The following is a 13,848-nucleotide window of genomic DNA, read 5'->3' as shown; positions in this document are numbered from 1 at the left end:
AAAAAAAAAAAAGAAAGGAGAAAAGATTGGGGGGGGGGGGTAACAGAATACAAAACAAAAAATACACACACACACACACATACATACATACATATACATATATATATATATATATATATATATATATATATATATATATATATATATATATATATATATATATATATATATATATATATATATATATATATATATATATATATATATTGGGAATACACTCTGGAACGCACTGGAACGGGCCAAAAATGTGCATGCATATATGCATCCGGAATGGATTTGGAGTGCATTTTTATGGCGTGAACCAGCCCTTATTGAGTAAGCCCCCCTTGCCCTGATGTTGTTTAAAACCTCCATGCTTCCTGGCTCAGTCTACAAATGCCTGTATCCCCTAATGATCTCAAACAAGTTCTGGATCACCAATTTAAAATAATGAAGCCACTGGGTCAGCATGACAGTCATGGGGCTAGCATTTTAATAACAATAATGGCAGCAATTAAAACTTCCCTCAGCTTAAGTTTTCTGCAATATAAATCATTTTAGAAATGTGGGTTTTAATTTATTTTAGATATTGTGCTATACGTAAAGCCAAACAGTTACGTATTGAGCTAAACCAAAACTAAAAAGTACTAATCAGATAGATAAAATGACTATGTGATTAGGATTACAATTTACTTGCAGGCAGCCTGAAAGGCACCAAAGTTCTCATTTTGTTTGGGGATTACAAAAGGTATGTGCAGTTGCTGCGCATCCTAACGACTTTTGGCTTTTGTATGTATACAATTAGTATGCGTCCACGGCCCATCCTGATTGCAACACAATGCCATAGCAGAGCTTTGATTAGCTCACTCCTGTGTATATTTGCCTCAGGAAAACCTAATCAGCCCAACAGCAGGTTTCCCCACTGAAGGTAGTTAGCATATGAAACACCCTAGAAAATAAGTAACTGGGTCATCTTCAGTCATCAGAAGAGTTAAGATTTCCTCCTCTTAATCAAGATAAAAAGGGACAAATGGACACAAGACCCTCCCACAAAAATTCACACACACAACATATACATTACAATAACAAAAGAGAGCACAGACCACCCCTTTGGGATTAGTAAGCCAAAATGATAATAGGAAGGTATAAAGGGCATGGCAGAGAAGCAAGACCATTATGAGTAGCGCAGGAGTAGAGATCAGCAACCAGAAACCAAGGTGAGTGACCATTAGAACTAGATCACAACTGTATAGCTGCTTTCTGCAGTTTACTGACTGCATGCTTGTTACCTCTGAAACAGGCATAGGTAGGCTTATGCATATAGACTAAAACTAACATGAGATATCAAAGCCACCGGTTTTAGAAAAAACTAAAAAAGCTGAAAATGAGGAGCCATTTCCCATGACAATCAGTAGAGCTTGGATTTTAATCCAGTTTTCTCTGCTTTGTATATGTAGCATTTGGGTCATATTTATAATTATATTGGAAATATTTGGTCTACATATCTCGTGGTATGATTTACCAATTGAATGTGAGCTTATTGCACACAAACCGGATTTTAGAATAAGCCGTTTTTTTTTTTCTTTCCCTTTTTAATTTGTGTCCCAGCAGACACTTTCAACAAGTTACTACTGTACACATTGCTAATAAGGTGTTACATTAAGTCTACTTTCTCCTCTTCATTGAACTCTAGTGTATGAACACTAATGAAAGCTGGCATTAATCAGGCTTATCTTGTAAACCAAAACACCAATGTGCAAAGTTACAAATGAACTAAAATCTGACTGGCTGCTGTGTGTTGCTTTGTGTCTAACCTCATTTATGTTTTCCCATTTATAATTCTAATTCTTTCTCCCAGTAGGTTCCATGCTGAAAAAGATCAACAATGCAAAGGACTTTCTTTTACCTTAACATTGGAGTGCTTTTCTGAGTTTCAAACAGCAAGTGCTTCAATGTTTTGGTCAAAGAGGATTCTGCCCTTGCATAGACGAAGAACCCTTACAGTGAACCAGGGCACATTGTACAGAACAGCTGAAAGCAAACAGTGACGTTTTAATAGCACCAATACATTTTATACATTTGTACTTGCCTGTACACAATATGTGTAATTAATGATTGCCTTCCGTGAAATATTATGCTTTAATACATCTCAGAATGCACCGGCACTTTAACATTGGGGCACTTCCTGTGTCTTGCAAAGAAGTAAGTGCTTCATTGTTTTAGATCTGGTGGGTTCGATCTCATCGAATTGAGTTTTGCTTTAAACCAAAGGAGGAAGATAATGGAAGCAATCTGGAGCCCATACCCTGTCATATCACATGTAGCTTAGAGATGTTGCTGAATTGCCGCATGCGATAACCATTGCCAATGTGCACCTCTGTGGGGTAAGAGCTGGAATTGCACTGTAGCAATGGTGGTAGTTTGCAGCCTCTCAGCAGTCTAATCACACAAATTGTAAGGATAATTCAATTACAGTATCACTCCTACAAGAAATTATTAAAGGATCGGGGCTCGGTGGTTAGTATTTCTGCCTTGGGGTCCTTTGTTTGAAATGCATCAAAGACACTATGGCCTGCTTAACATCTTTGCAGCTTGCTTTTGGTGGCAAATTTTTGCACACTTGTTTATAACTTTTTTTTTGTGTTTTTTGCGTTCTTTATGGGCAATCTGTTAGGCATATAAAAAATGCAAAACTCAAAAACGCACTACATACTTCTCTGCAGCTTCTGCATTGAAGTCTATTGACCCAAAAACGCACTGTCTTGTGTTTTTTAAAAGTTCCTAACCCTTTTCAAAAACACAGAGGCTGACAACAAGAATAGATGTGGCTGTGTCCCTTGGGAAACCATGCTAAAATGGACTTTAGTGAGTTTCTGCAAAAAGCACCAAACAACGCATAGGTGTGAACCAGGCCCATCTGCATGAAGTCTGTATGCTCTACCTGTGCTGTTTTTTCTCCTGGGTTCTGGGGGGCGGGGGTACAGGATTTTCAAGGACTGGCATTTTTAAACTTTTGGCACAAACAAATATACTGTCAAATACTATAATTATCCCCTAATACAACAATTATTTGTTAAAGCAGCCTAAACTGCATGTATGAAGGAGTATAAAAAATAAACTACGGTAACAATTCCTATAATCCCTAGGTTTACGAGCAAATGTGCCATTTGTAAAGTTGGCAACACACGTAAAGATTTCCACAGATTTCTTTATCCATGCTAAACAATGAAGTAATAAAACTGCTATGCTATAAAATACCTATTGATCTTATCTAGATGTACAAATAGTAAACAGAAAAGTACTTTTTTTTTGTATTTAAGATATTGCTTGATAGTCTGCAAGTTCTGCAGTTCTTTACATATAACTGAAAGAAACTCTTGTGCTGTCAGAAAAATGTCTCACTCGATATATAGTGTATAATAAACAAATCAAAAACGATTATTAATAAAAGTTCTACAAACAAAATTTCAATGTCCACCTAAAGTGTGCAAAATCTTCATGCAGCTGCTGTGCACCAACCACCAAGTGATTATAATGCGGCTTACCTAATCCTTAGACCCCACAACTCAAGAGCTATAAATCAGCATTTAAAAGATATCATCTTTTAAGTGCTTATTTAGACCTTAAGCGCAAGTTAAGCACAACATTGGATCACACAGTTCTATACATACATACATACAATAATAAAAATAAGTTTGCAGGCTAAACAATTAATGAGCGATTCCACGCCACCCAAAATTGAAAAGAAATAGTGTAGTGCTACCCTCAACAAATTGTTGTTTTGATAGTCTGCAACTAGTGTTTCATCGCAATTTTTCTGTCTATCACAGGCAGATAATGGGTATATTAACCGCCCCCCCCCCCCACATAACCTATAGTTCACCTGATCCCCCGCACAGCCGAGCAAGGAAGCAACCTACATCATTATCCTGTGCTAATCCCAGCTACCCCCCCCCCCCCCCCCCCCCCCGTTTCCATCCCAGGTGCTTGTATGTGATATCACATGGGAAGGATAAGTGAGGAGCGCAGGCAGGGATCAGCACACCAGATACAATACAGCAACTTCCCTGCACCGCTTGGCATGAGGAAATCACTCATGCAGTACATACTACAAACTTCTGTATTGTGCTCTTTTTTTTGAATTAGGGTTAAAATATAACAAAAATAATACTGTTTGTTTACATGAAAACATCAGATAGTTCAACTAACTTGTACACTGACAAACCCTGAACTAGACATAAGGCCCAAAATTTGTAAATGGGGTGAACCTGTTTTCACTTCAAACTTGTACTTTTGAATTGGAACAAACAATGACATTGCTGCACATTACTGAATGTTTGCAGCTAAAACAGATGTACTGGGGTGCATAAAAAAGTACTCCTTTGTAACATCATGCCCTACAGTGTAAAGCTGACCATACACTGTTAAAGTTTTTTTTTTTAATTGGCCATTCACAAATCACTTGCAGGCCAATATCGCAAATGTTTTGAGCATTACGGTGTTAGACTGAGATAAGATTTGGAGAGGGTACAAATGTAGGCATTGAAATTTAAAATGGTAGGTCTCACATTGAAAGACTAAGGGCTGGTTCACATGTGTGAGGTGCATTGCGTTTTTAGGCACACCAACACTGAACTCTATTAGAACAAGTTTTGATGAAAGTGAATTAAAGTCCTGCATGCTGCATCTTTGATGCATTCATCAAAACAAGCATTCTTTAGAGTTAAAGGTTAGCGTGCCTAAAAAACTAGCGTAAACTGCAATGCTCCAAAGATGTGAAATTATTATTATACACGATTTATATAGCGCCAACAGTTTATGCAGCGCTGTACAATTTATAGGGGGGGGGGGGGGGGACAACAACACAATTACAATACAGTTCAATACAAAAGGTACAGGAGGGCCCTGCTTGTAGAGCTTACATTCTAAAAGGGAGGGGGTGGCGGTACAAAAGGTAATAGCTTCAGAGAATGATTTGATGGGGGGTGGCTCAGGGACAGTTAGGCGAGTGTGGGATAGGCTTCCCTGAAAAAATTAGTTTTAAGGGATCTCCTAAAAGGTGTACAGGGTAGGGGCTGATTGGAACTCCCTGCCCCAGTATATCCAGAGGATGGGAGAGGCTCTGGAGAAGTCTTGAAGGCGAGTATGGGAGGAGGTACCAAGGGAGCTAGAGAGCAGGGTGTCCTAGGAGGAGCGGAGGGGACGAGTTGGGCGATATCTGCAGATGAGGTTGGCGATGTTGTGAATGGCCTTGTATGTTATGGTTAGCATTTTGAATTTTACAGTGAGGTAGGGGGAGCCAGTGAAAGGATTGCCAGAGAGGAGCAGTAGTCACGGATCGGTTAGTGAGGCGTATTAGTCTAGCAGCAGAATCCATAATAAACTGAAGGGGAGATAGCCTGCTTAAAGGGTAAGCCATTAACCACTTAACCAGCCCATAGCCGAATGACGGCTACAGGGCGGTGGCTTAACTCTGGGAGGGCGTACAGCAGGGCTCGACAAAACCCGGGCGCCAGGTCGCACTTGCGACTATATTTAGCGACCTGGCGCAGCACAGCTGGGGGTATCCTGTCTCTGTGGACCCCCCCGGCATGATCGCGTCGGGCCGGGCCGCCGGCGGCCGGTAATTGAGCCCCCGGCTTTGAGGCCTTCTGCAATCCTATGGTTCCTTCTGGAATCTGGCGCCCTCTTGTGGTGGCCGTTGGAATGACAACCAGCAATGCTAATGGAGCTTCCCCTGCCTGGCAGCCTATCCCCTTCCCTTTACTTAGAACTCCTAAACATTATTCTAACACCCTAGAGAATAAAATGGTAGTCGTTGCAATACTGTCTGTCACACCGTATTTGCTTAGCGGACTTACAAGCGCACTTTTTTGGGGAAAAATAATATAATAAAAAAATAAGACAACAGTAAAGTTAGCCCAATTTTTTTTTATATTGTGAAAGATAATGTTACGCCAAGTAAATCGATACCCAACATGTCATGCTTCAAAATTGTGCCCTCTCATGGAATGGCGACAAACTTTTACCCTTTAAAATCTCCATAGGCGACATTTAAAAAATTCTACAGGTTGAAAGTTTTAAGTTACAGAGGAGGTCTGGGGCTAGAATTATTGCTCACTCTTCTGATCACAGCGATACCTCACATGTGTGGTTTGAACACTGCTTTCATATGCGTTCGCTTCTGCACGCAAGCTTGGCGGGACAGGGCACGTTTACAATTTATTTTTATTTTCTTACTTATACTATATATATATATATATATGAGATCTGGGATCAGAGAGACCTCACATCTCATTTTTACACTAAAATGCAATTTAAAAAAAAAATTGTCATTTGAAAAAAATAAAATAAAATGTCCCTCTAAGAGCTATGGGCAATGACTTGGAGACAGGTGGGGGGCTGGGGGCTATCTTCCCCTCACTCGTCTCCATGTCAGGCCAGGGACAGGTCCAGATCGCCGTCACGGACCTGGCTCCTAACTTTTTTAGCTGGCTCCTAGATTCCAAGCAAATTTATCAACCCCTGGCGTACAGTGATGTCCTCCCAGAATCCCGCTCTCGCGCGCCCCCTGGGGAGCGCACCCAAAAAAAAAATCCATGACCACGGTAAACTTGTAAACAAACCGGCGTCATGGGTGCGCTCCCCAGGGGGCGCGCGAGAGCGGGATTTTGGGAGGACATCACTGTACTCCCTTCCAGAGTTAAGCCACCGCCCTGTAGCCGTCATTCGGCTATGGGCCAGTTCCTCCCTCCCCTCTCTGTACCAATCGGTAGAGCGTGAGGGGAGAGATTGGTGGCAGCAGCGCTGTGGGCTAGATCTGTAGTGCCCACAGTGCTGCTCAGTGACAATTGACTCTCCAAGACACAGCCATACTCGGTGATACCCAGCCATGCTCAGCTGTACTCGGCCTCCGTATGTGGCCAGGCTGTGGAAGTCTCACACATGTGGTCTCGCCGCACTCAGGAGGAGTAGGAGAATCTATTTTGGGGTATCATTTTTGGTATGTACATGCTATGTGTTAGAAATATTGTATAAATGGACAACTTTGTGTAATAAAAAAACAAAAAACAACAACAAAATTTTAACCCCCCCCCCCCCCCCCCCGCCATATGACATCCTTGATTTTGTGCGGGGATATCTGAATGATACCTGCAGCTACAAGTTGTGTTGTTGATATTAATGGGAGGAGGGGGGGGGGACCATGAAGGAGGAAATATAACAAGCTTAGATTTAGAAAGATTGAGTTTGAGGAAGTGGTGTGATATCTATATCGATATGTCATTCAGTAAGTTTGAGATCCGTGAGGAGATCGAGGGGGTGAGTTGAGGAGTTGATCTGGGCTTTGCCAGCATACAGGTGGTATTGGAAGCCCAGGGAAGAGATATAGAGTGGAAATAGGAGAGGCCCTAGGACAGAGACTTGGGGTACCCCAACAGAAAGAGGAAAGGGAGTGGAGAAGATGGAGTCATGTGTAAGTTACACTGAAAGTGCGCTTAGATAGGTAGGAGAACCAGGATAAAGCAGAAGCAAGGAGGCCAAGGGAGTGTAATTTGCTGAGGAAGAGCAGGTGGTCAACTGTGTCAAAGAGAGGTCTAAAAGTAGGAGTATGGAGTAGTGCCCATTGGTTTTAGCAGTTAGTAGCTCATTGGTGAGTTTTAGTAGGGCAGTTTCAGTAGAATGTTGTTGTCCGTGAGGTAGTGACTCATTCGGTCATGGACAAGGCGTTCGATGAGCTTGGAGGCAACTGGGAGTATGGAGATCAAACAAGTGGAGTCTAGTGAAGGTTTTTTGAGTATGGAGATAACCAGTGCATGTTTGTTTGAGTAAGGAAGGGAAGGTATTCGGAGGAGGAGAGGGAGAGGTTGAAGATGTGGGTTAGGGAGTTTAGGATAGAGTGGGAAGGTGGTCACAGTAATTGAGAGGGGACAGGGTCCAGGGGACACGTAGTGAGGTGGGCCATGGAGAGGAGTTTATCAACTTCATCTGTGGTAACTGGGCAAAAGGAGGAGAGTATTCATGTGGTGTTGGACCCGATGCGTTGGGTAGGGGAGGAATTTGAATGCTGGTCATCTCCTTACGAATTGTGTTGATTTTGCTATTGAAAATCTGTTGAGCAGTAAGCAAGTTTGTGGGTGGGGGCAGTGGTGGGTGAAGTAAGGAATTAAGGGTAGAAAAGAGCCAACGAGGTTTGGATGAGAGGGTTTTAATAAGAGTGTTGTAATAGGTTTGTTTAGCAGTGTGGAGGCAGGAGTTGTATTTGAGAAGGGCAGATTTGTAGAGGGTAAAGTCTTGCAGGGATTTAGATTTACGCCATGCTCGCTCAAGAGCACGTGCCTTAGTCAAAGTGCCCATGTACAAGGGCCAAACACACTTGTTGCCGGTGTGACACTTTGTGCAAGGAGTGACCAGCCTAAACCTTCACCAGCCGTCCCAAGAAATTAACTACATTTATACTGGGAAGGTGGGGGGTGGGGGGGGGGGGAATTCAAAATTAATCAATTATAAGCTGATAAAACCAGGCTTGTAGGGGGTTTTACAACTGGCCTGGACAGATTGCAGTGCAAAAGGGGGCAACAAAATAAGGTTGAAATGTTTGATCTTGTTCAGGGAGGCATAATACAAAATAAGTGACACTTTCATAAACAAATAAGTATAGACAGTAGTTTCAAATTCTTAGTAAGGCAGCATTAAAGTTCAGTTAAACAATATAGATGGCCTTAAGGTTGAACTCTGGGCTACAGAGAACGTTACCTTTACTGTGGGTTCCCGTTCCCCCCCTCCACATTGCAAGGATAGCTATGTCTAATGCCCCATACGGTGTGTGGCATTGGATTTTTTCCGACAGATTTTGGCCAAAACTTGTCTTGCATACACACTGTCGCACAAAGTTGTCGGAAAATCTGATCGTTCGGAAGGAGGCGACGTACAAAAACATACAACGGGAGTATGTAGAGGCCAATAGCTTTCGTCTTCAAATTTTTTCTGAGCATGCGTGGCACTTTGTGCGTCGGAATTCTCTACACACAATTGGAAAAACTCAGATCGGATTTTGTTGTCGGAAAATTTTAGATCCAGCTCTCAAACTTTTTCCGTCTGAATTTCAGACCGTGTGTATGGGGCGCATAAGAGATAATAAATAAGGAGAGTTACTTATCACACCTCCCCAAACAGCCGCAGCTCTCCTCTGCTAATTAACACTCCTGGGCATTCTTGTGTACAATGCAGGACCAACTGATCAAGCATTGTACTTAATGGCACCAAGTTACATTTGGTCAGGCGGTGAAGAGGACCTTCAGGGACCAATCTTACAGTCTTATTTCTTGCTTTTGTGGGAGCAAGAAATAAGGCAAGTATTCAGCCTTATTCATTATTTCCTATCCTAAATAAGCATTTGAAAGCATTCTTTATAAAGAAAAAAGAATGTGCCATCTATTAATTAAAGAATATTTTATCATCTGTGTAGGAAAGGGTTCTTTAGCACAAAAGTGTTTAAGGTGAACCTGCAGGGCAAGTTAGCAGCTTCACTTTAATGCCCCTTCCCCTGCAGCATAGATTTACATTTTTTGCTCTCCCACCGCCCCATTTAGCAAACAAGAGAAAAAGAATGTCCTGTGTATGCTACAATTCACTAGAGTTATAGCCTATGTAGGGCTAAGTATTCCCTGTGTGACAGTGCCGATTGTCCGAGTCACAGGTTTCTCCACACCCAAAAAGTACTGGGCATTTCCTCCAACTAACACTGAATGGAGAAGCAGGAGAGTAGAGGAAAGTTATGCTTCTGCACAGGACTCGGAAAACTTTTTTCCCAAATGGACAAAGCACGTTGGTATAACGTTCTGGTACATGATATAAGAGTAATATTGGCAAAACCAATAATAGAATTAAAGAACTCAATTGTTTTTTGAGAAATTAAAGTATTCACTAGTATAAGATACTAAAACATATTTTGATTCAAGTTATTAATAGACTTCCTCTGAAAGGAATTTTTGCCCCTCAAATGCAAAATTTATTATAGTTTCCCAAGGTCTGAGAACAAATACCTGTAGATTGTGACAGGCTGAACTAGACAGCCATGACTTCCAACCCAATTATGTTTTCAGGTTTCAAGTTCATACTAAATTGCCATAAATTAAAGTAGAACTTTAGGCAAAATTCCCCCCCCCCCCCCATTTTGGGTAGAGCAAGGGAAAGTTATAACCCCTGTAAGGCTTATTTTTGCCTTCCAAGCCCCATCTCAGAGATTGTCCCTTCACTTCCTGTCCTGCAGTCAAACAGGAAGTGAGAGAAAATCCCTGAAAAATTAAGGGAATCCTTTAGGAACCCCCAGGTCACCAGAACTAGTGTCACCAATGAAAGATTTCCCCTCTATTACTTTTCTGGGGACAACACAAATATCGTGATTTTCCTTACTTTCAATGATAAAAAGGTAAACAGGACAAATAGAGGGACACGGACAGCAATAAAAATGGACAAGTCATCAAGATTCTAGCAAAAATCCTGGCGAATAGGCTTTGGCGTCTTATGCCCCATGCACCCCGACCAAACTGGGTTTATTACTGGGAGAGAGGCGAGGGACAACTCCATAAGAGCCATCCAACTCATCCACTGGGCCCGGTCAAAATAATTTTATATAGGGCTTCTGATCGGGACCAGTCCCGATCAGAAGCCCTATATAAAATTATTTTGACCGATGCCGAAAAGGCTTTCGACCGCGTTGATTGGTCATAACTAAGGGCAGTGTTAGAGGCCCAGGGGATGGGACAGCGCATGCTGACCTCAATTATGGCCTTGTACTCTACTCCTTGCGTGCAGGTCAAAGTAAATGGAGTGCTCCCCCCCGATTCCCAATCAGGAATGGCACGAGACAGGGGCGCCCCCTTTTCCCCCCCTCCTCTTCGCCCTTGTATTAGAGCTGCTGTTAATGCGCTGTAAGAGCAAACGTGGACATAAAGGGCCTGAAGGTGGTAAACACTGAACACAAACTGTCAGCCTATGCAGACGATGTGCTCTTCCACCTCTCGGAGCCTCTGATCTTGCTGCCAAACCTGATGAGGGAACTAAAGCGATTTGGGATGCTCTCCAATTTTAAGATTAACTTCTTTAAATCGGAGATATTACCCATCCACCTGACCCCCTCCTTAGCAAATAGCCTACAAGCCACCTTTCTCTTTACTTGGGCCAAGTCCTCCATTAGGGTATGCAATTAACAGACAGTTATGACACCCTCTATGCCGCTAATTATCCCCCCTTACTAGAAGCAGTCAAGAGTGATCTTTCCCAATGGACCAAGACTGCCTTTACGTGGTTAGGTCTCATTAACATCATAAAAATGAACATTCTGCCACGCATACTCTCTTTCTTAAAGATGATACCAGTCCCCCTGCCCAGAGATTTTTTTTTAACCGGATGTCTAGTATGCTCTCTGGGTTTGTGTGGAACTCATGGAAACCCAGAATAGCTCTGAGGGTGCTAAGGCGCTCAAAACAGGCAGGTGGTCTGGGGATTCCAGACACCTTGAGATACTACAAGGCTGTCGCTCGTCAGAGGATCCTCAACTGGCGTTTCCACACCCAGTCCAAGATTTGGGTCTCCCTGGAAACCCCCTCCCATGTCCCTTCTGGCTCCGTTGTGGGGGTTTCTGTGGTCCCCTTTTTTGGCCCTTGGGTGGATGATGGCAACGCCAGCTGTGGAAAGCCAATGAGAAATGGTAAACTACTGAGCTTCGAGTCCCTACAGACCAGACATAGTGGCTCCCAAATGAACTTTTGGAGGTATAGATAGCTCCACCACTTTTTCAAGGTTCACAGCCCCTCTATAAGATCCATTTCCTCCCTCACACCCTTTGAACGCCTCTTTGTAGAAGAAGAACCAATTCCTCACATGATCTCGGAATTATACCACCTATTAGGTTCTACCCCCCAAGACACTAGACCAGCTTACGTACACTGCCACATCTCTTAAATGTGGCCAGGCATCTACTCCCAATCTATTGGAAGTAGTCCAGAATCCCCTCAAGGGAAGAATGGATTAAATAAGTAAACAATATTAGAGAGGCCAAAACACTGGATAGCGACTTGTAGAGGTACTGTGGAACGCTTCCACATCACATGGGGACGCTGGATGGACTATGTGGCCAACCCAGGGCAGAAAACCTACAGTTTAGATCTGGCGCTGCTGGAGCTAGCAGAACCGTCCCTTAGATCTCATATAGACAATCACACTGTGGCCCAGTGAAAACCTCCCCCTCCCTCCGCTCCCTCTGGAGGCGGCTCAACCCTGAGGAAGCTCACTCGGTGCAGAATTGAAGACTTTGCCTAAAATCACAGCTATGCTCCGCCCCTTTCCCCTCTCCTAATCTTTTCCCTTTGTCTCTCTCTCTTATTATCTTTTGTTTTTCTAATATTTACAGTCTCCTTGTTACACGGTTTTGGTCCTTTTACAACTGGACTTATGGTCATAGTGGCCAGCTGTAGAGAGGGAAGACTCCTCTAGCGGGGTTGGCCTTTGTTTTTCCCTCCCAGCACTAACAGAGCACCACAGCATTCCTGCCTGGTGTGGTGAGCCAGGAGAGGTTGATGGACACAAATTTGGGCCCCCTCTCCTGGGGCTACCACCAGCGGGATGTCCCCTATCCTTTTCAACACACAAGCACCTCAGTGGAGGCGGAACTGGCTGCGTGCGAGCTTCTGCTCCCTCGGTCAACACTGGACACATTTTTTGGGATAATCGATCACAAAATGCACTGCCATTTTAAGTCCAGGGAAGAGTTACAATCACCAACCTGTATCAAGGCGCAATTCTACTTATATTGTTATGCACTCTCCTCTTCTTTATTCTCAAGATAGTTTATACACGTCTTTCTTGGCATTCGCATATTTCTGTACAGTTTTTAAATGTCTGATTTTGTATGTTGTTTCATGCTAAATTGTTTCTAAATAAAGATTTTACAAAAAAACAAAAAAAAACAGACAAGCATTCTAATCCCTCTGTACTCTATTCACAACAAAAAAATATTGCCTCAAGTTATACTTTAAATTCTGACTTACTGCTATGGAGTATGATCACATGATCAAACCTTGCATGATTAGATTGAGGAATTAGACCCTCAGTAGCAATGACTGGCAACTCAAAAAAAAATGGTTTACTATATACAGGCCAGGAGAGCAGGAGCTTGATCTGACCTGCATTGTCCAATGCCTTGTTACCATATTAGTGTGCATTTGCTCACTGCATTATTTTTGTAGAAATCGTGGGATATCCCTTGCAGCAGTGGAAAATGTTATACAAATTGCTTCTGCTGTGAGATCACATAAGTTATATCTTGCAAATTAAGCTGGAGAAAACATGTCTGGTACATACTTTGACAGGACTCTGAGTGGAATCACCTCTTCCCCAACTCTGTGTCTCTCCTTATGTTTCTTTTTTCTTTTCCTTTTTACTTTCACATTAGATGTGTCGTCTTTCTTGTCACATGTATCCTTTTCTTCTTCCGTAGAAACCTCTGATAAAATGCAAAAAAACAAAAAACAAACAAAAAGAAGGTCAACAAGACTAGCCATGAAGACTTTGAAACATACCATTGACAAATACACTGCTAAAACTAGATGCCATCCACTTCACCCTGGCCAAATTTTTTGAGTATCCTGTTAGCAGCAGGAGTATTTTGGTTTATGGCCTATTATTCAGACACACCAGACGCAGAGCTGTGGGGAACCCCCTTCCAAAGCTAACAGCACTGATGTAATTAAATAACTCCTTGATCTCAGGCAGCTTGAGCAGTGAGGTGACTGGATTCTTGTGCCAAACAGATCAGTGACCGGTCACTTCTACAAGAAAAAGAAGTGGAGAGGGGAGTTGCATGATACA

At 42.6% G+C, this 13,848-nt stretch overlaps 1 protein-coding gene across 1 annotated transcript in view; it reads right to left on the bottom strand.

The window, feature by feature from the left end:
• LARP7 (La ribonucleoprotein 7, transcriptional regulator) overlaps positions 1-13,848 on the bottom strand; it is a 69,401-nt gene that overhangs the window by 20,633 nt on the left and 34,920 nt on the right. The window contains exon 8 of the mRNA XM_077476751.1: positions 13,342-13,483. Within this exon, the coding sequence (XP_077332877.1) occupies positions 13,342-13,483 (142 nt within the window). The remainder of the gene's footprint in view (positions 1-13,341; positions 13,484-13,848) is intronic.

The sequence above is a fragment of the Lithobates pipiens genome, unplaced genomic scaffold, assembly GCF_037356315.1.
Source record: "Lithobates pipiens isolate NorthernLeopardFrog02 unplaced genomic scaffold, aLitPip1_a1.2 Scaffold_13, whole genome shotgun sequence".
NCBI lineage: Eukaryota > Metazoa > Chordata > Amphibia > Anura > Ranidae > Lithobates > Lithobates pipiens.
This window is presented reverse-complemented; position numbering and strand designations above follow the sequence as displayed.